The sequence below is a fragment of the Theropithecus gelada genome, chromosome 6 (genome assembly GCF_003255815.1).
Source record: "Theropithecus gelada isolate Dixy chromosome 6, Tgel_1.0, whole genome shotgun sequence".
Lineage (NCBI taxonomy): Eukaryota > Metazoa > Chordata > Mammalia > Primates > Cercopithecidae > Theropithecus > Theropithecus gelada.
The window spans coordinates 75,122,896-75,149,151 of NC_037673.1; the positions used below are offsets into that span (position 1 = coordinate 75,122,896).

At 35.1% G+C, this 26,256-nt stretch overlaps 1 protein-coding gene across 9 annotated transcripts in view; it reads left to right on the plus strand.

Annotated features, from left to right (window-relative positions):
* TENT2 (terminal nucleotidyltransferase 2) overlaps positions 1–26,256 on the plus strand; it is a 73,836-nt gene that overhangs the window by 33,144 nt on the left and 14,436 nt on the right. For 8 of the 9 annotated variants that reach the window (XM_025388383.1, XM_025388381.1, XM_025388386.1 and 5 more), the window contains 4 exons: positions 2,606–2,682; positions 3,051–3,179; positions 10,925–10,968; positions 23,008–23,144. In XM_025388383.1, coding sequence (XP_025244168.1) covers positions 2,606–2,682; positions 3,051–3,179; positions 10,925–10,968; positions 23,008–23,144 — 387 coding nt within the window. The remainder of the gene's footprint in view (positions 1–2,605; positions 2,683–3,050; positions 3,180–10,924; positions 10,969–23,007; positions 23,145–26,256) is intronic. The other variant, XM_025388385.1, reaches the window with a different exon arrangement.

Consider the following 26,256-nt stretch of genomic DNA (forward strand, 5'->3'; position numbering starts at 1 on the left):
TCTTCAAACAGAAGCACAACATAAAACTTGGTTACATATTGATGAGTTTATGAAAATGTGACCAGGCTGGCAGAAACCTAACTCTGTGCTTACCCTAGGAGCAATGATATATAGTATTTATTAATTCAGTGTTTGCAGCAACTTTATAGAATGTGGCTACTATGAGTGATGAAAATTGACTGAATATATATATTTTAAACAAACTTTAATGCCTGGCTCAAGCCATTCCTTTATATATCTAAACATCAGTCAGATCTATAAATACTTATTAAATTTCTGCCAAGTAAATTGTGTCAGATTTTCCTAAAGCAGATATGAAATATATAGGGAGATAAAACATAAAGTTATTATCTAATTATAAGTTTTTAATAATATATGGTTGTAGTTATAGTTACAAAAATAGTTTTATTCTTTTTGTGTTTTAAGATTATCATACAAACTTTTTTTGTTCTTAAGCATTTTTTTTTTTTTTTAAGAGACAGAGTTTTACTGTGTTGCCCAGGCTGGAGTACAGTGGCATGATCATAGCTCACTGTAACCTCAAATGCCTGGACTCAAGTGATCCTCCCATGTCAGCCTCCTGAGTAGGTAGGACTACAGGCACACACCAACACACTAGGTTAATTTTTGTATTTTTGGTAGAGACAGGGTCTTGCCATGTTGCCCAGGCTAGTTTTGAACCCCTGGCCTCAAGCAATCCTCCTACCTTAGCCTCCCAAAGTTCTGGAATTATAGGAGTGTGCTGCTGTACCTGGCCAAATCCTACTTCCCAACAGAACCATATCTCATGAATATTTGGTTATATCATTAAGTATTGTTCTACAGCTCATTTTTAATGGCTTTATATTTTTTCATTGAGTGAATAAGTAGTCATTAACTTAACCATTCCCCTGTGTTTGAACATTTGGTGTGTTTCTAGTTTTTAGATAACATAAATAAGCATTTTGTGCATAAATTCTTTCCATATTGAGGATCACTTTTTTAGTATTTCTAGAAGTAGTATTGAAGCAGGGACTATGGATATTTTTAAAGCCCTGAATTCAATTTTGGAAAAATTTTTAACTGCAGACTAGTTGCCGTCTATGTGTTTTTCTTTTCTATTGAGTTACTATATGGATGCAGTACAAATTGGCTTCAGTGTTAGACTTACACAAACACAAAGAATAACTCTATTGTTACTGTAAGTTTCCCAAAGCCAAATAATGTATAATATCTGAAGTGTTAATACTACTATTCATTTTTATTAATATGCCTGGGTAATGGAAAGATTGTAAGATTTCTTTTGTTCCCCCAAATAAGAAAGACTGAAATGGTAGATTTCAAATTTTATACTTAAAATCTGTAATTAATATAGAAAGATTTCATTTTTATTTTAGACAGTCTTTTCACAGAAAAATTTAGTATTTATAAGTTGGGATCTCACATGGGTATAAGTAGAACTGACTTACAGAAAGTAATCCTTCGTTTTTGTATGAGTTTAGCCGTTTTTTGTAGATTGCGTCATTATTGCCCTATTTTCTTTATTTTGTTTTTTTTTGAGACGGAGTCTCGCTTTGTTGCCCAGGCTGGAGTGCAGTGGTGCAATCTCGGCTCACTGCAAGCTCCACCTCCCGGATTCACGCCATTCTGCTGCCTCAGCCTCCAAGTAGCTGGGACTACAGGCGCGCACTACCATGCCTGGCTAATTTTTTGTATTTTTAGTAGAGACGGGGTTTCACCATGTTAGCCAGGATGGTCTCGATTTACTGACCTTGTGGTCCGCCCGCCTCAGCCTCCCAAAGTGCTGGGATTACAGGCTTGAGCCACCGCACCTGGCCATTGCCCTGTTTTTAAAATTATGAACTGCATATATTTGCTTCCAAATAGATAATCATTATGTGTTTTGAGTATTATAGATAGCTTTTTCCAGGTATCAGTAGCCAAATTTGACATGATACTGTAATTTACTAGCCATTTTAGAGGAAATATAATGTGTAGACAGAGCTTTTAAATTTTTTTTCCCTGCATTTTATTTGGCTTTTTATTCCTGTTGTTTTAAAGTATATGATGCTATAATTCCAGATCATTTGAGAATGTATAACTTAATGGGATAGCTTGCTCAGAAATGTTTTTGGTCACATAGTTTTGTTTATCTGGAAACGATTGTGAGATTTAAACATTTTCAGCTGGACATGGTGGCTCTTACCTATAATACTGGTGATTTGGGAGGCTGAGGTGGGGGGACTGCTTGAGCCCAGGAGCTTGAGGCTGGAGTAAGCTATGATTATGCTACTGCACTCCAGCCTGGGCCACAGAGCGAGAGTCCATCTTTTTAAAGAAAAAAAAAATTTTTTTTCTTTGGGGTAATTGGAGCCTTAGCAGTATGTTACTGATTTTTCCACTAGTCTTATTTTATATTTTCAGTACTCACCAAATCACATCAAAATAACATACTGAGTATTTGTTCATTCTTATTTCTTTAGTGTGTCATGTTAAAAACACAGGTCTATGGCCTTTGGGCCCATGCTATTTTGCATCATGGGATGGATGAGCATTAATTTAGTTATTAGGAAGGAAGTGTTTTTGTTCTTCAGCTAACGTTTATTGTTTTTTTTTTCTTAAATAGTTGTGTGGAGTTTGACCTGAATGTAAACAATGTTGTTGGAATAAGAAACACATTCCTTCTCAGAACTTATGCATACCGTAAGTTTGTGGTTTGTTTATAAAAAATTAGCCTCTTTTTTCTTTATTCATTTTTAAAGATGTTTGTCATAAATAGTGACATCCCTTTAGTTGTGTTTAAGTATATCTTATTTTATTTGTATATGTTGCTACACTAAAATCATATACTATCAGTTATAGGTGAATCAAGTGGCATTTTAATAATTGGTAATTTTTAAAAGGTAACTAAGGTGAGTTTTAGACATAAGACACATTTGTGGTGAACAGACACAGTGTTTAATGTACACAGAGACAGTGCTCTTTATTTTGGCATGGATCTGGGAAATAATGTAAACTTTCAAAGAAACTATAATGTCTCTTACCATGTTAAGTTTTAATTTTACTTTCAGTTGAAAATCGAGTTCGTCCGTTAGTGCTGGTGATTAAGAAGTGGGCAAGTCACCATCAGATAAATGATGCCAGTCGTGGTACTTTAAGCAGCTATAGTCTTGTATTGATGGTTTTGCACTATTTACAAAGTAAGTATAATGGGGTTTTACCCAATTTTTAAAAGTAAAAGACAGTTAGCTTTATTATGGTGTTTTCTCTGTTGACCCTATTTTCAAATAGTATTGTTTTAAAAGTTCTTTCTAGGGTCCACAAAACACATTTCCTGTTTTGTTGTTTTGGACAAATGTTTTAAAAGTGTTATTCCTTGGAAAATATTAAGAAGTTTCACTGTTTTTTTACTTTTTGAAAGTTTTTTTATAGTCACTTTTGTTTTCAAAGAACTTTCACCACTGTATTGTGGACCCATTATCTTGAGGCAGACAAATGTTCAAAAGGTCTATAAAAGTTAGTTCAAGCACTGTTCATCATATTTTTAATTTTTAATTTGAGACAGGGATTAAATGATTTTCCTGTTGGTTAAAGAAGCTTTTAATCTGAGTTGCCTTCCTCAACTAGATTTTATCTTTATAGGACTGTTGTATCAGATTGGCTCCCAAATTTTAATTTTGTCTGGTTAGTCATTGTTTATAAGGCCATTCTGGTAAAAGCCATACTTTTGTCGCATGCATAGTGACAAACAGTAATAAGCGAACACCTGTAATTTGGACCATTCATTAGATAAGTGTGAGAATTTTTATGGTATTGAAAATTTCCTAGAAGTATGGGACAGACTGACTAGATCTAATTGAAATCCTTACTTTCATATTTCTCAAAAATATCTTATGTATATAACAATCTAAGAAATAAACATTAAGCCACTTTATATTTTCTACTTAGTTGGACACCAAGAGTTGTTAAAAGATGGATACATCTACTGTTTTGTAGTTATTAGACCAGGAGACTGAGATGTTTAATGACTAACCAACTGAACATACGAATAAGTGGTGACATGAGGACCAAGTGAAAGACTTGGTGTGAATGTAGTAGAAGACCATTTGCCAGGATGTCTGGGGCTTGATCTGTTCTGGGTTGATGATATTTCCACAGTTTAGAGTCTTGGTTTCCAAAGATTACAATAATAGGAGAAAACATATTTTAGCATATATAATACTTATTTCTTCATTCCATGAATATGTATAGAATACCTACCAAGTAAATGTTAGGTATTCTAGGATCTGAGAATACAGCAGTGAACACAATACAAAAACAATTATCTTCTTCATGAAGCTTACATTTTCGACTTGTAAAATGTAACATTTTTGTAGCTGTTACCTACCAAAATATGAATTATTAAGCAACTCACAGATTACTAATAAAATGTGACATTTTTACCACCGTTGTGAGTTGAGCTGCTGATAGAGCACTGTCAACATGTGATATGCTCAGTAACAAATGAATTATTACAGTGTAGTCATTTAAAAAAGCCTGTTGAAAAATATCCTTTTGTTGTATTGTTTGATGCTTTTTGTATTTAGATTCTGAGAGAGATAACAGATAATATTAGCAATTTTGTCAACAGCAGCTTAGTCTTGGAAAGTTGAGATGATTTGATGCCTTTACAGCTGTGTTTCTGTATTGAGGATACTGGGAACTGGGAAAAGGAGAAGACACCCTTTCCTTGTTATATAGATCAGAAATGGTTAGAATTGGGGATTACAATTCTGTTAGCCCAGTTCCTGGTAGACTGGGCTTGTTTGGATAGGGATTGGAGGATGATACCTAAGTTGAGAATTTCTGTGTGATGAGCCACTTTTACTAATAGGAGGATAGATAGAACTGGTTGGGACAAAAACGAAGATTGTCCTACCAATGCCTTAAAAAAGAGCAGTTCAGAGGGAAGATTGGTTGTCAGGAATTCTCTATTTTGTTTCAGAATTATTATGTTTAAAATAATACTTAAAACATAGTGATATTAAAATAGTTATTTTACATTTTAAAATTCATTTTGAATAAGTTGTGCATATATCATAGAAAATCCTGAGAATATACTAAAGTGGACCAAAAAAAAAAAATACATTGCCCATGTATTTTCACACCCGAAGATTGTTATTGTTAACATTTGTTTTATTTTTTTCTGGTTTTTGTTTTCTTTGCAAAGGTTTCAAAATGTTTAGCCAAACCTAAATGCGTAAATGTCAAGTTCAGGTCTTTTAATTCCAAAAGTTGGCGACAAATAAGTAACTGTAAATGGTGTGTGTTCTTTTTTCCTCTACAAAATCATGGTCTTCTTAAATAATGTTCTTACATTTTCTTTTACCTGTTCATTACATGATTCTCAGACTTTTAGATTTCAAGCAAGAGTAATGTCCAAAAAAAAAAAGAACCAAACTGGAGTTTTTATTTTGCTGTGTTAAGTATCAGAACCAAAAAACTGCTACCAATTACTACCATTACTTCATAAAAGATGGTGCATAAAATACCAAAAAAGCAATGATATAATCTCAGAATAATGGACAGACCATCACAAAACAGTGTAATTGTTACACGCCTCCCACTTTTGGCACATACACACACGTTTTAATTTTTTTAGTTTATCACAGCTTAGAAACCTTTCCTCTATGGTGAAGAATTTGGGGAACATTTTTTCATATTTACTTTTTAATTGGAGTAGTCTTAGAGCTAGCTAGTTCTCAAAATCTTGATTCTACCTTTAGACACATCTTCATCCCATCTTTGTCTGGAGATAGGGTGCCATTATTTGACCGAAGTGTTTATGTTATTGTTCTTAATTTCATAGTGTGTCAACCTTGTCCCTTCTTGGTAATCAAAGTTTTATGGTATGCTCCTAGGGTGAATTTGGCATTCTACATTCTTGACAGAATATAATATTATACTCTGTCCTATTACTTACAAAATTACACTTGAACATGTATTACAGATGTAGGGGTTAATATTCTTAAATTGGCAGTTTTTAAAAATGACAAAATGGAATACACAGTCATGCTTAGAGTGTTGATTTGGTACAACCCCTTTAGAAAGCAGTGTTGTATATTTATATAATGTCCTTTGACTCAGTTATTTCATTTCTAGAAATTTATCCTAATGTAATAATGAGTGGTGCATATATGGATGTACCTGTAAGGCTATTTTTTTATGGTGTTATGTAAATAATAAAAGATTAGAAGTATTCTTAAATTTTCTGGAATAGGGGAATGGTTAAATTAATTACTATATACCCTAATATGAGATCTGCATAGCAACTAATGATCATGTTTTTAATATATTTAATGATACAAGAAAATATTCATGATATATTGTCTCATATATCATAATACCAATTTTATTTAAAAATAATAACTGTGTATATATTTGTATATGTGCAAATACTGAAAAGGTAGGTGCCAAAATTATATCAGAGGTTATTTATGGACAGTTTAGTGAAGTTCTCTGTACTTCACCGTACTTGCAGATGTTTTATAATATATGAGAGTATATTTTCCTTTGGATGCTGGTCTCAGATGTTTTTTTTGACTTACCAAGAGAGACAAAATAGTTTAAATGGGCCAACATTTTTATGACTCAGTCATCAGAGAGGTTTGATAATCTTCTTTAATGTTAAAATATTTCAGGCTAATCTTAATACATGTATTTTTATTGCTGACCAGTCTTGAATATGTGCTGGTTTGATGATTCATTTGCCCCTCTAAAAGAATTCAAAACATACGACATTGGCTATTTTAGATACTACTTTATGTGTCATTAATCATTTTTGTCCAGTTTTACAAAATACATGTCTATATATATATATTACTTTATAATATATGTTCAGGTGAACTCTAAACATTTTTTTTCAGTGAACTCTGTTCTCTTGTGGATTACAGTTTACTTTCATTAAAAATGGAATAGGATTTCTTATATATATAAAATATAAAAGATATGTAGCACTCACCACCATTCACTTTATATTTTAGTTGTGATTTAAAAATGAGATTTGACTAAAGCATTTAGCATACATGATCATCCATAATATGTGCCATACTCCTTAATTCTTACTGGTTACCTTAGAAATTTTAAATGTGATTGACTTCTTTAGATAAATGTACGTTAATCACACATGCCCCAATGTGGTATTGAAAGCAAATTAAAAATTTTAAACTGGGACCAGGCTCAGTGGCTCATGCCTGTAATCCCAAGTGCTTTGGGAGGCTGAGGCGGGAGGATTGCTTGAGACCAGGAGTTTGAGACCAGCCTGAGCAACATAGTGAGACTCCCCCATCTACAGAAATAAAAAATAAAAAAAATTAGTTGGGCATGGTGGCACATATCGTTAGTCCTAGCTACTCAGGAGGCTAAGGTGGGAGGATTGTTTGAGCCCAGGAGTTTGAGGTTGCAGTGAGCTGTGATTATGCCACTGCATTTCAGTCTGGTCAGCAGAGTGACTCTTTCTTAACAAAACAAAAAAAGTAAACATTGCTATTTTGCCAGCCTATTAAAATCATACTAAAATTTAGTTTAGACTTTGCCCAACATTTTATTTTTGACAGAGTGGTCCCATTTACTGAAGTGGTTTGTAATTAATAGCACTGCATTCGGCCATTCCTAGGTCTTTCTTGAAGGACATCAGCTACCCAGAGCTAATGTGTAATTCTACACTGGCAAATTTAAGCTACTCCTCCCTAGAAGAAATGAGAGTGATTAAAATAGATAGTTGCTTTTCTTGGCAGTATCACATTACTGTGAGGGAAAAGGGCAAACAAGAGTCTGCAAGGTGTATTGAGGAGTTCCGGCTCTGCCACAAAAAACTAGTTTTTATGACTTTGGTCAAGTTATTGTACCTCACTGGCCTTGATCTCACCTGTAACACAAACAGTTGGATTAAATGACCTTCACGTTTTGTTGAACTTCTTAAATCCTGCAATATCTTTTCTGCCATAAACAGAGAAAGGAAATAGATCCTGTGTATGTAGAAAGGTTAAAAAGATTAACACATTTCCTAGAATAAATTCCAATTGTCAGTAATTGACTACAGATACTTGAAAGATGACTGATCAAAGCATGAGGGGGAATTGAGAAGAGATTTTAATTATAACTTAAGAGTTAATGAAAAAGGAGGCCAGGCATGGTGACTCACGCCTGTAATCCCAACACTTTGGGAGGCTGAGGCGGGTGGATCAGTTGAGGTCAGGAATTTGAGACCAGCCTGACCAACATGGTGAAACCCTGTCTCTACTGAAAATACGAAATTAGCTGGGCGTGGTGGCGCACGGCTGTAATCCCAGCTACTTGGGAGGCCGAAGCAGTAGAATCACTTGAATCTGGGAGGCGGAGGTTGCGGTGAGCCTAGATCGCACCAATATACTCCATCCTGGGCAACAGGAGCGAAACTCTGTCTCAAAAAAAAAAAAGTAATGAAAAAGGTAAGATCATCTGTTGGCTAGAAATAATAACATTAAAGAATATTCATGCAATGTTTGCCATATTCCTAGGCAGAGAGCTTTCTGGTAGACATTTAAAAATTGTCCTTGCAGAGCCTGGCCAATGTGGCGAAACTGTATCTCTACTAAAAAATTAGCTGGATGTGGTGGTGCACACTTGTAATCCCAGCTAGTGGGGTGGCTGAGGCATGAGAATCGCTTGAATTCGGGAGGGTAGAGGCTGCTGTGAGTCGAAATCGTGCCACTGCACTCCAGCCTGGGTGACAGAGCGAGACCCTGCCTCAAAAAAAATTAATGAATAAGTAAAGTTGTCCTTGTATTTTCAAAATTAATGATTCTTAGTGTGATCGAAGATCTGCTATTTAAAATTTAAATTGTTGGTACATCTATATGGAAAGTTTATGGGTATAAATTTGTGGGGTCCCTACCAGCAAGCTGTTATGCAAACTTTGGGTAAAGTAAAATTTTGTACATTAGCTGTATTCAAGGCATTGCCTGTTAATCATGTACTCTAATATTGAGCTTTTGTTTTGTTTTTAGTTTGCCTTTGAGAGAGAAATTTAAAAGACTGAACCTGTAATCCAAAATTCTGAAGTTAAAATAGATGTTATAGTCAGATTTTTCCAGAATTTACATTGCTTTGGCGTAAGATAAACATTTTAAAAACTACTAAACTCATTGAGACTAATATCAGGATATTGTTAATAAATAACTTCTGCAGTACACTAATTGCTTCTCTGATGACTAGTGTTTATAAATCTTTTAAGGTTGTAACATAAAGAATTTACTTAATGATAACCCTGCCTCCAGAAACTTCCAAATTGCTGAGTTCTAAAAGCTCTTTTGTCTATTGAAAGATCCTCAACCAGTGGCTAGTATTTGTTTTTCTCTCCTAGTATTCTAGTTATGTTACCAGAATGAGATAAAGGTTTTTTATTCTAATTCTCTATAATCTTTTCTTCATCCTTTGTTTTATTATACTTTTAGTATACTATTCAATGGGAAAGGTATTCAAGTTTTTAAGTAAACTAATTTCTTGTAAGATTTTCCAATTTGACTTCTGTATTATAACCAAAATTACTAGAAAGCCATTAAAAAGTGTTATACAAATATAGAGACATTTAGAATTAAAGTGAGTGGGGTTTGAGTTTACTTGACAGGTCTTTTAGCATGTTGAGTATTTGAATGCCTCTTAGGGGAAAGGAATATATATATTCTTACTTCCTAAGAGTGATTCTGGTAAGTAATGTTTGAGTTTTTTCTACTAATATTCTCAGTCATGTACTGAGAACATGAAGACGTATCATGGAATTTAATTTTATGCCAATTTTCAACATGGGGTGAAATGTGATACATAAGGGAAATTTAAATAAAGCATCCTACTTTGTACTATGTGGTAAAAACTTACACCCTTTTAATTATAGTTGGAGACCATGTAAGTTGGTCATAATGGTTCATTACATGTACGTTTATATATTTCAGAAGTCATTTTTTAAAGTTTTTGCTAAATCACACATTAAAAGTGAATTAATATGCTTTGTTGTTGAGTTTATGTAGTTATATGTAGTGTATTCCTAATTCTTAAATACTTCCTAATTCTTAAATTTGAAAATGTAGTATTTGTATTTTACCATACTCGTGACATTATATTTTACAGTTATTTCTTATATTGTGAATGTTAGGCACTTTGCCTTTTTATATTGTTCTTTTCATATTAAAACAATGTAAAGTTACTGTTAGTGCATTTAATGAGTTTGGATTTGTTTAGAACTATTGAATGGTGAAGGATGACAAAAATATGGTGATAACAGGATAATGATTTCTTTGTGTGAAATTTTATTTATAGCAGATTGTTGCCCTTAGTTTTCTAACTTTTGCTGAACATTCTTTAAAAATGTACTAATGAGGTTAAAGATTTTCTTTCAGTTTTATTTGATTTTTTGTTGTTGTTGTTATTTGCAGTATATCAGTTTCCTGAACGATTTCAATTTTGGTATTGTCAGTGGAAATTAAATAATAAAGGGACAATTATGAAAGAACTATTTTTCTCTCCTAGTGTCACTGAACTGTATTTTTAAAATTATGGTTTTTGATTACTACATCCATCTTAATAATGTCTATTCAGTATCTGTAGAGCAATCCTTGTCTTGCTTATTGTGTGTGTATGTCTGATGTTGGACAAATTACATGTGTCCCTTTATTGATAGCCTATTCTAAAACCATGTGAGGAACATTGGTTTACATAGGGATATATATAGTTTATTAATAAAACCTTAGTTTGTCAACTTAAATATATTTTAAATACAAACTTAGGGATAAGAATTTCATGAAATACTTGAAAACTGTTGAATTTTAGCATAAACCCTTATAGTCTCATACCTGGGATGTAGCTGACAAATTATTGCATTGTAAAATGAATCATGTGAATCACAGAAGCTTTAAACTTTTTCTTTTTATAGCCCTACCTGAACCCATCCTTCCATCCCTCCAAAAAATTTACCCAGTAAGTGTTTCTTATAAATTATTATAATACATTTTATGTCAAATGTATGTAGAACTATTATAAGTAGTATTAATGTGACTATAAAAGTAGTAAGGTTAAGTACATAACATTTTCTATACATACCAAGAGAACATTTAAAATGTTTCATATTCTGTTTCAGAAAACTCTCATACTTGTTATTTTGTTATTGGCAGACAGTCTGGTCAGTTGTGTTAATGGTGGAATTTGTTCTGCATGATGCTCAAGATTATCACTAATGGAGATTAAATATACTCAGTTGCCCATTTGGCCTTATTCCAGTTTTCTTCCTACTATTTTAAAATATAGCTTCACAGGATTTCTTTAGTTAGTAACTCAGAAATTTTTTAGCCCAGTATATTTATACTTTGAAAAGCAGGGGGAAGAGAAGTTGAACAATTGGATAATCTTTTTATCTTTAATTTGATCTTGCCAAGTAATACACCAAAACAGGTAATATTAGTACACTATTCTTGTCTGCATAATACTATGAATCCTGCTGACATTAATTGGAAACGTTCAAGAAATGAAGTGTGGCTACTAGAAAAGATTTAATATGTACTTAGTTTGAGTTTAGAGACACATAGGTTATGTATGTATTCATCATCTATAAGAATCCTTGTGTTTCTTTTTCAGTTTTCGTGTTCTTTCTCCAGAATTCTCTGTTTCTTTGTTTTATATCATTAGTGTTTTCCTCCATAGTCATCCTTTTTCCTGCATTTATTTGGAAATAATATTTAAGCTACTTGTTTAGAATGTTTGACTGCTCTTCTGAAACCACATAATTTTTACATATTGGTTTCATATACTTATAAGAAGAGCTGTCTTCTAAACTTACTAAATGGTCATATTACAAAGAGAAATATAATCAGCTTAGACGATTAATTTTCAAAAAACGTACTTATTGTGTTACACAAAATATAACAAATTTACTTGACATGGAACATCAACTAATACAGTTTAATATCTGATAATTGAGAAGGACCAATGTTCTTGGTTTTGAACATAAGTTATTATTGTAATGCACACATGCAAGGTGCTGGATAATAAAGGTTCATTTTAATACAGCCTTGCTGTAGTGGAGATCTCACATTCTGTGGAAGGTCATCTACTAGAAGAGACTGTATAACAAGAGCCTTTTTTTTTTTTTTTTTTTTTTGAGATGGAGTCTTGCTCTGTCGCCCAGGCTGGAGTGCAGTGGCCGGATCTCAGCTCACTGCAAGCTCTGCCTCCCAGATTCAGGCCATTCTCCTGCCTCAGCCTCCCAAGTAGCTGGGACTACAGGCGCCGTAACTTGAACTTTTTGACCTTATTCTTTGAAATCTTTTTATATATTTTTTTTTTTTTTTTTTTTTTTTTGTAGAGACGGTCTTGCTGTGGTGTCCAGTTTGGTCTCAAATTCCTGGCCTCAAGTGAGCCTTCTACCTTAGCCTCCCAAAGTTCTGGGATTATAGGCATGAGCCACTACACCCAGCCTGTTGGCCTTCATTTTGAATGTTTTTATCTCTCCATGAAGTATTGACTCTTTTGTTCGTACTGAAAGGTCATATTTCATTTTATTGACCCAATCTCATCTTGCTTTAAGACCCAGGTGTCAGTGTAGAAAGAGCTGCATATGTTCTTTAGCAAAGGATCTAATAAACTTATCCCTAAAATAATATTGTGTATTGAAAAACGCTTCTGCAGCAGTCTCACTTAAAACCCTATGCTACATGAAGCTCTTTTTACTAATATAGGACACTGGCAAAATATCTGTACTGTGGTTGGGGTCAGAGGTAACGCTTTTATAATACTCAGGTTCTTACTAACGGCCCCATTTTCACTTCTGTGTTCTGTTTTTCTTATTATCTAGCTTTCTTCCATGACAGAGTCCTGACTTCTGTTCATATCCACTACCTCTGGCCCTATACTCTCCATCTGTTTTGCTTATAAGCTTATTTCTATACCTACAATGGGGAAATAGATTTAGCCCCAAGACCTTAAAAAATACTAATAGCAAGACCTACCAGATTAGGAATCTCCTGATTTGCATTCACATATAGTTACATTGCCATCATAAATAATTGAATTTGCCTTTACTATAAGATTTTTGTTTACATGGGTAGGGACTTAACTACCTCTTCTCACAGGATTTTTTGTTTTATATGAAACCTGTAAGCTGGTCAGCAGAACACATTTTTAATAGTCCGTCTGATGTAACAAACAAATCAGCTTATTTGCTATTAATAATAACCAGCCGGGCACGGTGGCTCATGTCTGTAATCCCAGCACTTTGGGAGGCCGAGGTGGGTGGATCACGAGGTCAGGAGTTCAAGACCAGCCTGGCCAAGATGGTGAAACCGCATCGCTACTAAAAATACAAAAATTAGCCAGGCATGGTGGCAGGTGCCTATAATCCCAGCTACTTGGGAGGGTGAGGAAGAGAATTGCTTGAACCTGGGAGGCAGAGATTGCAGTGAGCGGAGATTGCGCCACTGTACTCCATCCTCAGCAACAGAGTGAGATGCCGTCTCAAAAAAAAAAAAAAATATATATATATAATAACTATAACCATTGTTTGTTTAGTATCCATTATATGTCAGCATACTGTACATTTTATACACAATTTTAAAAATCCTGAACAAATACCCTTGCAAGGTAATATCCCTTTTTCACTAATGAAGGAACTGTTTTAGAAATGTTACATGATTGATCCAAGTGGTACTAACAGTTTTTCCATTATACTGTTTCTTGGGGGAAGGCAAAATTATGGTAGTATTCACTAACATTTTACCTAATTTCTATTGCTTATTACATTTTATTTGTATACATCTGATTGTTCCTATACAGATATACCTTTAAGGACAACAGTTACGGCAAAATTTCAGCTTGTATAAATAAGTTTAAGAATGACTTACCATTTTAAGTAACAACAACAAAAAAATTAACTTTGTTACTTTACAAAGGAAACCACAGGGTTCTTTTAAATTTGGAGCTTCTCTAATACAAAATAGGGTTTATTTTTAAAATAAAACAATTTTGGAATGGAATAAGTTTGTTCAGTATACTGTGCTTTTTAGTCATTTTCATATTTTCTTTTCAAAATTTATAACATTTTAAATATTTTAAAAATTGGTATATTTCAGTTCAGTTGTGATATGAAAGGGATAAAAGGCTGTAAACATTGTGAAGACTATATTATAGTATAGAATTACTGATTATTACTAAATTCTTATTGACTTAAACAACATAACTGATAGAGGGCAGAGTATTTACTATTCAGTTGAAGAAATGAAGCTGAGAAAGTTAAATATATAAACAGATTAAGCTTATGAAAGAATCTTTATTTTAATGCAAGCATATTACTATGAGGGTTAACGTAAATTTATGCTAGGTAGATTTATCAATACAACTTGTATTTTTTAGCTATTTGTTTCCTTCCCTAAAAGTATCTTTGTACTCTAGGAGTCGCAAGAAAATAACCCTCTTCTTTTTAATAGTTATGAAATAAAGAATTCTAGAGCTTTTCTGTGTAGTTAAATGTTAAAAACACCTTAAATTATACATATACAGTAATGTGCTGCATAATGATGTTTTGGTTAATGACAGACCACATACATGATGGTGGTCTCATAAGATGATGATAGAGCTGAAAAATTCCTGTCACTTGGTTTTTGCTGTACTATACTTTTTATCATTATTTGTGAGTGTACTCTTTATGCTTAAAAAGCAAGCTAACTATAAAATGGCCTCAGGTAGATCCTTCAGGAGGTATTCCAGAAGGAGACATTGTTATATGAAATGACAGCTCCATGCATGATATTGTCCCCAAAGATCTTCCAGTGGGACAAGATGTGGAGGTGGAAGACAGTGATAGTGATGATCCCAATACTGTGTAGGCCTAGGCCGATGTGTATGTTTGTGCCTTTGTTTTTTAACAAAAAGGTTTAAAAGTAAGGAAAAAAAAATTAGAAAAAATCTTATAGAATAAGGATATAAAGAAAGAAAATATTTTTGTATCGTTGCACAGTGTGTTTTAAGCTGTGTTGTTACAAAACAGCCTAAAAGTTAAAAAGTTTTTAAAATAAAGTTACAGTAAACTAAGGTTAATTTATTATTGAAAAAAGAAAAATTTTTAAATAAACTTAGGGTAGCCTAAGTGTACAATATTTATAAAGTCTACAGTAGTGTATAGTAATGTTCTAGGCCTTCGCATTCACTCACTACTCTCTCACTGACTCACCCAGCAACTTCTACTTCTGTAAGCCCCACTCATGGTAAGGGTATACTGTTTTTTGTATTTTATACCATGTTTTTAGTGTACCTTTTCTATTTTTAGATATGTTTAGATACACACATACTTATTACAGTTGCCTACAGTATTCAGTAATAACATGCTGTGCAGATTTGCAACCTGTGCAGACATACCTTTGAGGTGTTGCAAGTTTGGTTCCAGGCCACCACAATAAAGTGAGTCACATGAATTTTTTGGTTTCCCAGTGTATACAGAAGTTATGTTTACACTATCATGTAGTCTTTTAAGTATGCAATAGCATTATATCTAAAAAATGTACATGCCTTTGTTTAAAAATACTTTATTGCTACAAAGTGCTAACAATCAGCTGAGCTTTCAGCACCAGTTGTGGAGAATCTTGCTTTGATATTGACGACTCCTGACCAGGGTGGTGGTTGCTGAAGGTTGGTGTGGCTGTGGCAGTTTCTGAAAATAAGACAACAGTAAAGTTTGCCACATTGATCTTCTTCACAAAAGATTTCTCTATAGTGTATGATGACCTTTGCTAGCATTTTACGTACAGTAGAACGTCCTTTAAAATTGAAGTCAGTCCTCTCAAACCCTGCCACTACTTTACCAGCTAAGTTTATGTAATGTTCTAAATCCTTTGTTTATACACTTACAAATATTATCCCTCTTTCACGAATGAAAAAACTAAGTCTTAGAAAAGTTACATGGTTGATCCAAGCAGTACTGGGATTTTGTTGTCATTTCAACAAGATTCACAGCATCTTCACCAGGAGTAGACTCTATCTCAAGAAACTGCTTTTCTTTGCTCATCCATAAGAAGCAGAACTTCATCTGTTAAAGTTTTATCGTGAAATTACAGCAGTTCAGTCATATCTTCAGGTTCCACTGCTAATTCTAATTCTCTTGCTGTTTCCACCACATCTGCAATTACTTCCTCCACTGAAGTCTTGAACCTCTCAAAATCATCCAAAAGGATTGGCATTAACTTCTTTTAAACTTCTGTTAATGTTGACATTTTGACCTCCTGTGAATCATGACTGTTTTGAACAGTATCTAGAATGATGACTTTTTTCCCAGAAGGGTTTCAATGTACTTTGTCCAGATCCATCAGTGGAATCACTATCTGTGGTAGTTATAGCCTTGTGAAATGTATGTCTTAAATAATAATACTTGAAAATGAAAATTACTACTTGATCCTTGGGCTGTAGAATGGATGTTGCGTTAGCAGGCATGAAAACATTAATCTCTTTGTACATCTCCATCAGAACTCTTTGATGATTAGGTGCACTGTCAATGAGCAGTAGTAGTAGGTCTCAACAGTGGGCTTAAAATATTCAGTGTACCATGTTGTAAAGAGATGTGTTGTCATCAAGGCTTTGTTGTTTCATTTATAGAGCACTGGCAGAGTAAATGTAGCATAATTCTTAAGGGCCCTGGGATTTTGGAATGGTATATAAGCATTGGCTTCAACTTAAAGTCACCAGCTGCATTAGCCCCTAACAAGAGTCAGCTTGTCCTTTGAAACCTTGAAGCCAGGCATTGATGTCTCCTCTGTAGCTGTGAAGGTTCTAGATAGCATCTTCGAATAGAAGGCTGCCATTTACACTGAAAAATCTGCTATTTAATGTAGCTGCATTCATCTGTTGTTCAGTGTAGCCATGTTAATTAGGGGAGATAACTTCTGGATAACTTGCTCTAACTAAGCATTTGCTGCTTCACTTTGTAATTTTATGTTATGTAAATAGCATCTTTCCTTAAACCTCATAACCAGCCTCTGCTACCTTCCAACTTTTCTTCTGCAGCTTCCTCACCTCTCTCATCCTTCACAGAATTGAAGAGAGTTAGAGTCTTGCTCTGGTTAGGTTTTGGCTTAAAGAAATATTTTGATAGTTTGATCTATCCAGACCAATGAAACTTTCCATATCAGCAATAAGGCTGTTTTGCTTTTTTATCATTGATGCGTTCACTGGAGTAGTACTTCAAATTTCCTTCAAGAACTTTTCCTTTGCATTCACAGCGTGGCTGTCATTAGTGCAAGAGCCCTACCTTTTGGCTTGTATTGGCTTTCAACATGACTTCCTCATTAAGCTTAGTCATTTCTTGCTTTTCATTTAAAGTGAGAGATGTGTGACTTTTCCTTTCACTTGGACAGCCATTGTAGGGTTGTTATTTGGCCTAATTTCAGTATTGTTGTGTCTCAGAGAATAGGGAGGCCCAAGCAGGGGGAGAGGGACAGGGGAATTGCCTGCCAGTCAGTGGAGCAATCAGAATACACATAACATTTATTGATTAAGTTTGCAGTCTTAGCGGATACCATTTGTGGCACTCCAAAACAATTACAGTAGTAACATCAAATATTACTGATCACAGATCACCGTAACATATAATAATAATGAAAAAGTTTGAAATATGAGAATTACCAGAGTGTAACACAGAGACCTGAAGTGAGCACATGCTGCTGGAAAAATGGCTCTGCTGATAGACTTGCTAGATGCAGTGTTGCCATAAACCTTCAATTTGTAAAAATTGCAGTATCTTCAAAGGACAGTAAAGCGAAGCACAACAAAACGAGGTGTGCCTGTATATATATGGTTGACCCTCTATATGTGGGTTATGTGTCCATGGATTCAACCGACCACACATCAAAAACATTCAGGAAAAATAAAAATACAACAATAAAAATAATACAAATAAAAAACCATAGTGTAACAACTATTTAGATGGAGTTTAAGTTGTATTAGGTATTGTAAGTAATCTAGAGATGATTTAAAGTATATGAGAGGATGTACATAGGTTATATGCAAATACTTAACCATTTCATATAAGGGACTTGAGAATCCCCTGGAGTCCTGGAACCAGTTGCCTGGGAATACCAAGGGACAGTTGTATACACATATGTATAACGACTTTTTTCTTTTTAAAAATTGCCCTAATATGATGAAGGGATTGATCAATTACCTGAAACAGGCTATAAATGAATACCTTTGAAAAGATTTAGCCAGCCACGGTGGCTCACGCCTGTAATCCCAGCACTTTGGGAGGCTGAGGCGGGTGGATCACGAGGTCATGAGATCGAGACCATCCTGGCCAACATGGCCAAACCCCATCTCTACTAAAAATACAAAAATTAGCTGGGTGTGGTGGCACACCCCTGTAGTCCCAGCTACTCAAGAGGCTGAGGCAGAAGAATCGCTTGAACCCGGGAGGCAGAGACTGCAGTAAGCTGAGATCATGTCACTGCACTCCAGCCTGGGCAATAGAGCGAGACTCTGTCTCAAAAAAAAAAGATTGAAAAATTTTGGTGTAGATGTTTTTTAAAAAATGGTTACAAAACATTGTTTTAAAGTTGGCACTACTTGAATTTTGAAAACATGGGAAAGTTAATTTGGAGATAATACATGAAAAGTTTCAGAAGGTAACCACACTGCATTGTATAAATGTGCAATAATAATGACATGTGGCATATACTAAACAGTTAATAAATCCTTACAACAACCATCTGAGTATTTTTTCTTTTCTTGTATTATAAATGACGAAGCTGAGGAAAGCTAGGTAACTTGTTTAAATGCTTGCAGCTAGTAGAAGGGTGATGCTTCACACTTCAGTCTGACTTCAAAGTTAATGCTTTTAATCTCTTCATTATAGTACCTCTACTTTATGTTACTTACGTTGATTTCACAACTTTTAAATCTGAAGTCAGATATAATTAAAGGAAATTTTATGATCAATCTTTAACATACATCACCAGATTAATGATGACTTACCTGCGTGCAATTCAGATAGCTTTGCAGAAACTTGAAGATATCACTTAGTTGTTGTTCTTTTCAGGCAGAACTATTCCCTATCAGTTTTTCTTTTCCTTGTAACCTTCCTTAACATATATTTCTAGGGTCTCATAATTCATATTGTTAGGAAATTATGCTTAATCTCTTTTAATAACTTAAATTTCTATTTACCTGGAGATGGAAAGTGATCATCTTTGACTTAAGCCTTTCATCATTTAAAGAACAGTTTTCAAATAGAAGGTTAGCCAGTCTAACTTATTCTGGAAAGCACTTAATTGTCCAAATTTCAGACTTTGAAGGTAACATAAGATATCGTGGGACAGTCTCAGAGAAAATGATGGAATCTGGCAAAAGGTATTTTTACCATTATTAAAGACAGTTCGATGAGCAGAAGCGGTGAGAGTTCTCAGATGTTTTTCAAGGGGTTTTCTATTTAATTTTTTTTAACTTGAAGAGAAATGAAAGATTACGTGTCTTCTAAAGGATCAACATTTAAAAATCATTTGGAAATGTTTTCAGGAGTTAATACGTTATACATTTGATTATCAGAAGCCCAAAATAACCTAAAAAATATAATAAATCTTCCCTCTATATAGGCACACAAGCAACAGTAAAAATTTGTAACCCAAAAATGTATTTATTAAAGAGATGGATGTTTATCAGTTTAATTGCTATTCCGTGGACTTACTTTGTAATTTTAAGGCTGCTTTCTTTCTCTTTGACTTTTTGGTTGCTCTTTATGTACTTTCTAAAATATTAGTTTAAGTTCTGAACCCCTTTGTTCTATCTGAAATAGCGTGTATTTTTCTTAAATACATAACTACAGTGGGGAAGCTCCCTTTTAAATAAATTCTTTTTTTTTTTTTTTTTTGAGATGGAGTCTTGCTCTGTTACCCAGGCTGGGCTGGAGTACAGTGGCGTGGATTTGGCTTACTGCAACCTCCACCTCCCGGGTTCAAGCGATTGTCTTGCCTCAGCCTCCTGAGTAGCTGGGATTACAGGCATCCACCACCATGTCCAGCTAGTTTTTGTATTTTTAGTAGAGACCGGGTTTCACCATGTTGGGCAGGCTGGTCTCTAACTTCTGACCTCAAGGGATCTGCTCACCTCGGCCTCCCAAAGTGCTGGGATTACATGCATGAGCCACTGCGTCCGGCCTTAAAAAAATTCTTTGTTGACATTTTAAAGCAAAGAATCTTTCTGTAATGTGAATGGTCACTAAAAACTGGGGTTTTCTTTTTCTTTTTCTTTTTTTTTTTTTTTTGAGATGAAGTCTTGCCCAAGCTGGAGTGCAGTGGTGCAATGATGAGCCCTCGAGGCTCAGTCACTTCTCATGCCTCAGCCTCCTGAGTACCTGGGATGACAGCAATGCATCACCATACCCAGCTGATCTTTCAGTTTTTTTTAGAGATGGGGTGTCACTAAGTTGCCTAAGCTGGTCTCAAACTCCTGGTCTCAGGGATTTCGTAATTCATATTGCTGTGAAATTATACTTAATTTGTTTTATTTGATAATCACCTAAATTTCTTTCTGTTTGCCTGGAGATGGAAAGTGATCATCTTTCACTTAAGATTTTAAAGAAAGAACAGTTTCCATATAGAAGATTAGCCAGTCTAACTTATTTCAGAAAGTGCTTCATTGTCCAAAGATTGATCCTTCTGCCTTAGCCTCCCAAAGTGCTGGGATTACAGGCTTGAGCCACCATGCCTGGCTTAGGGGATTTCTTAAGGATAGATAGAATTACTATTTACTGGTAGCTGCTTTTAGGTGTCCGTATCTTTTTTAGTTTTGGTTTGGATTTCTGCTTCAGTTCTCCCTCAATAAGCATGACCTGACTCTTTTTGTGTATGACCATGAAAAAGAACAGTGGAGCTAAGAGGAGACTGGCCAAATTGTTGGTCTGAGGTCATTCAGCATTTTAATGGAGTGGATCTCATGACTCTTCAGTTCTTAATGTCATAATTGCTGACCTTTTTCTTTAAATTATTGAACAAAATAAAAATTTTACAGGAGGTACAATCATTTTTTAAACTTCAGATAAGAAAGTGACTTCTGTTTTAGCATATTCAGTTCACAAATTGAATGCTAATTGTGCTTGGTGCTAGGAATCAAAATTAGTAAGAAGCTTTTGGAGCAGGAGCTATTAAACAGTGACGTACTTACTTGATCTACATTATACCTTTTGTTTGATTTGCCAGAAAATAACATTTAAATTTTATAATTTTAAATATTGTTGCCCTAAGTTCAATTTTATACCTAACGAGTAAGAGTTAAAGGGGAATAGAGGCACTGCATCTGTGCTTCCTTCTGCCTTTAGGCTTTACTAATTGAGGTTTCTTTCCTACACCCTCCTCTTTTTAAAATTTCTACTTGCATTTTAAAATGTAATTAATACTACAGCTGTTAGAATGTAAGGGGAAAGTCCCATGTTGAGGAGTATCAACTTTATGAATTTGGTTGGAATAGAATTTTTATTCCAAGAGAAAGGTAATCACTTCTTGGTAGTTAACAATTATTGATAGAATTATAGGTAATGGAACAAGGGAGGAGGTATTTTTGTTTTCTTGCTCCTTTGTTTTTATTCATATTTTGCGGGCACTAGCATTAAATGATGCACTATGCTATTTCTCTACTACCATTGTTCAGAGATTCTCCTTTTTTTTTTTTTTTTTTTTGTCTCACTCTGTTTCCCAGGCTGGGGTGCAGTGGCGTGATCTCAGCTCACTGCAAGCTCTGCGTCCCAGGTTCATGCCATTCTCCTGTCTCAGCCTCCTAAGTAGCTGGGACTACAGGCACCTGCCACCATGCCTGGCTAATTTTTTGTATTTTTAGTAGAGATGGGGTTTCGCTGTGTTAGCCAGGATGGTCTCGATCTCCTGACCTCGTGATCTGCCCGCCTCGGCCTCCCAAAGTGCTGGGATTACAGGCGTGAGCCACTGTACCCGTCCGGAGATTCTCCATTTTTTAACTTGGCATTATCTAGATGTCTTTAATTACGTTAGTATCTATAAGCCCAGGGTTAAATAGGTAGTTTGGAATCTTAACTGTAGTTGTCATTCTGCTGCCTTAACTAATTTAACATTTCTGTTCTGACAGCAGTGGAGAAATACAGAAAACCATCCCTGATGGCACTGTGCAAATTATCTTGTATTATTTTCTAATTGATGTATATAAATGGACTTGATAATTTATATAATACATTTAGTATATTTGAGAGCCAGAACTTGCTGTTAATAGAGGAAAGATGAATATGAAAATGAATGGCATAACATAGGAAAACAGGATACGTACCCATTAGTATTCTTTCTAATAGGTGTCTTTGTTCCTGGATTTCAGGCAAATGATATCCTCTTTTATAAATATTACGGTAAAAGCTTGCTAAATATTGCTTGTTGGTATGCTTCCTATCTTATTTTCTCTGCCTTCTTTGTCTTTTCAAGCTTAATTCAGGTTGAACATCTCCTCTTCCATCTAAGATACAGAAACAAAGCAAAATTTATAAAATCTTAAAATTAGTATAAGTAGTATTTCTATATTAAGGGTACTCTTATGGCCTTTGAGAGAAGTTTGAAGTGACAGAAAAAACTCTTACTTTGTGCTTGATATAGCCTTTATACATATACTGCTTCTTGTAGGAATTATTAAGAATGAGATAACCTTTATGAAGAAATCTATATGGTATTGGGTAGAATCTTGGTATGCATAGTAAGGCTTTATTTATGAGTTAGAAAATCTTTTGCTAAATAGCAATCTGTTCGGTTAACTGAGTGCTGTACTCAAGCCAAGGATTAGATTGTTAATTTTTCAGGTACATTCTGGCCTACTGCAAATACTGGTGAAGTCTTTAGTGGAAGAAAAATTTCAGGTTTCCAAATTGCCAACGTAGAGAAAATTTCTTCTCTCTTTTTCAAAGAGGAGTCTAGTTCAGGATTTATAAAGTTTCTTAGTGTCTGTTTTAAATGGCTTTACATTTTTTCCCCTTCTTTTTGACAGGAATCTTTTAGTCCTGCTATACAGCTGCACCTTGTACATCAAGCTCCATGTAATGTTCCTCCTTACCTCTCAAAGAATGAATCAAACCTTGGGGACCTCTTACTGGGCTTTCTTAAATATTATGCTACAGAATTTGAGTAAGTAAAACTTTAAATTGTGTTTGTTCATTTATATATATGTGTGTGTATATATATATATGTGAATATGAATATATATAAGTGAATGCTACAGATTTGGTCAGAAGCTATGTTTGTCATTTCTAGTGCTGTCAAGTTGTCCAGAAATCTATAGTTTATAAAATTTCTTACATGACAGTGAATTATTAGAAGCTTAATAGATTTTATATTCTTAGCTAATAAATACATTCATAGTCCAGTAAGCCCAGTTTTAGTTGATTTCAATAGTGATAGGCCCTATGTGTTGGTCCTGTGCAGGTGCTGTGTAGTTTGGAACATCCATTTTCTGTAAACTTAAAATGTATAGTAAAAAACACTGCTAAGACAGACTAATAAAGATCTGTTTAATACTTGGCATCTTCATAAATAGTTGTGTTAGTATGATACAAAAATCAAGGAATGTGTCGTTTTGTTTTTTCTTTTTTGAAGATGATATGTAAACATGAAACAAAGAATGTATAATCAGGCTGGACAGCACTAAAAGTTCTTATGTGAGTTCTAAGTTCAGATAGAGTGGAGTTAGGAGTTATTTGCAGCTCTTCTGATCAATCTGGAAAAGCTTGAGGGAGGAAGAGAGAAGATTTAGAAATTGTACAGTATTAGAGGAGGTACAGTTACCACTGTATACCACTTTGAAGAAGTTTGCATAGGGGAATAATAATAATAATAATAATAATAAATTGCTATTACTAGGTGGGAAAATGGTTCTAAACATATTATATTATTGTTTATATTTATCATTTCATTCCATTTACATAATTGTTATCTGTGTGATATATTATGCCCATTTTACCAGTGAAGCATAGAGAGAGGGGAAGTAACGTGCTCCAAGATCACGTAGCTAATAAGAGTAGTACTTCAGGCTGGGCGCGGTGGCTCACGCCTGTATTCCCAGCACTTTGGGAGGCCGAGGCAGGTGGATTGCCTGAGCTCAGGAATTCGAGACCAGCCTGACCAACATGGAGAAACCCCGTTTCTACTAAAAAATACAAAATTAGCCAGGTATCGTGGCACATGCCTGTAATCCCAGCTACTCGGGAGGCTGAGGCAGGAGAATCACTTGAACCTGGGAGGTGGAGGTGGCACTGAGCCGAGATTGCGCCATTGCACTCCAGCCTGGGCAACAAGAGCGAAACTGTCTCAAAAAAAAAAAAAGAAAAATAGTATTTCAGATAGTTTTGACACAGAATTCATACTTAACTATGATACTTACAAGTATAAAAAGGTAAGAGCTTTTATTTATTTATTTATTTTTTGAGATGGAGTCTCACTCTGTTGTCTAGGCTGTAGTGCAGTGGCACGATGTTGGCTCACTGCAACCTCCGTCTCCCGGGTTCAAGCGATTCTCCTGCCTCAGCCTCCCGAGTAGCTGGGATTACAGGCACCTGTCACCACGCCTGGCTAATTTTTGTATTTTTAGTAGAGATAGAGTTTCACCATATAGGCCAGGCTTGTCTCGAACTCCTGACCTAGTGATCTGCCCGCCTCCGCCTCCCATAGTGCTGGGATTACAGGTGTGAGCCACCGTGCTCAGCCACGGAGCTTTCATTTATATAAAGATGAGGAAAGATTAAAGACTAGATGAGACGTAGTACATAAATGGACTGTAAAGATTTAATGGTTATTCTAGAGTTCTCTTTAAGATATTGCAATAACAATAGCTAATGTTTAGTGAGAATTTATCTAGTGTCCTGTAGTAAGCTGAGTGATTCCCATGGATTTCAGTTAATCCTCACAATAACCTCTGTCAAGCTTAGGGAATTTGTGTACATGAAACTTGTCCATGGCAATCTACAGCTAGATTGTGGGTGAGTTGGGATTCACTTTCAAGCTGGACTCCAAAACTACATTCTTAATTGTTAGACTGTATTGACGTTGTTTATTATGTTATATAAATTAGGGACTGGGGGATGTTTGTGGAGGGGGGAAAGGATTCACAGAAGAAAGATTTATTTCTCTTATGTATAGTGTAGGATTAGAGCATCTGTGTACAAATACCTTGAAAATCACCTGCTTTGTTGAACAGAAACAAGATAGTAGATGTGTAGGTTTGTATGTTAATTTAATATTAAAGGAAACTAGTCTGCTGGGTCACATGATGCTGATGCTTGGAAAGAGGTTTCAGAACTTCACCATATAGTACATTTGTCATTTCATATGAGATATTTTCAGAAATGTGACTGTGGGGATCACAGCCAAGAATGTAGTCATGGTAATAAACTGGATGCTGTATAAAAGAATTATGGCAATTGTTAAAAATGTCAATAAGGATTTCTTCTGAACTTCGAGGTAATCATTTAAAAGGTTTTTTTTTCTTTTTCTTTTCTTTTCTTTTCTTTTCTTTTTTTTTTTTTTTGAGACAGAGTCTTGCTCTGTTGCCCAGGCTGGAGTGCAGGCAGTGGTGCGATCTCAGCTCACTGCAACCTCCGCCTCCTGGGTTCAAGGAGTTCTCTTGCCTCAGCCTCCCGAGTAGCTGGGATTCCAGGCGCATGCCACCGTGCCCGGCTAATTTTTTTTATTTTTATTTTTAATAGAGATGGGGTTTCACCATATTGGCCAGGCTGGTCTTAAACTCCTGAGGTCAAGTTATCCACCCACCTCAGCCTCCAAAACTGCTAGGATTACAGGTGTGAGCCACTGCGCCTAACCTAAAGTTCTTTTTTCTGAAAGACAAAACATTAAGTGACTGTTAAGGGATGGTTGAGTATATGGTATAAATGTTGCAGATGTTTTATATGGTCATTTAAAAATTACTATTTTTTGGCTGGGTATGGTGGCTCATGTCTGTAATCCCAGCACTTGGAGAGGCCATGGAGGGGAGATCACTTGAGCCCAGAAGTTTGAGACCAGCCTGGGCAACAGGAACATGGCAAAACCTCCTCTCTACTAAAAATACAAAAATTAGCCAGGTGTGGTGGCACATGCCTGTAATCCCAGCTACTTGGGAGGCTGAGGCACAGGAATCGCTTGAACCAGGGAGGCGGGGGTTACAGTGAGCTGAGATTGCTCCACTGCACTCCAGCCTGGACAATAGAGCGAGACCCTGTCTCCAAAAAAAAAAAAAAAAAATTAC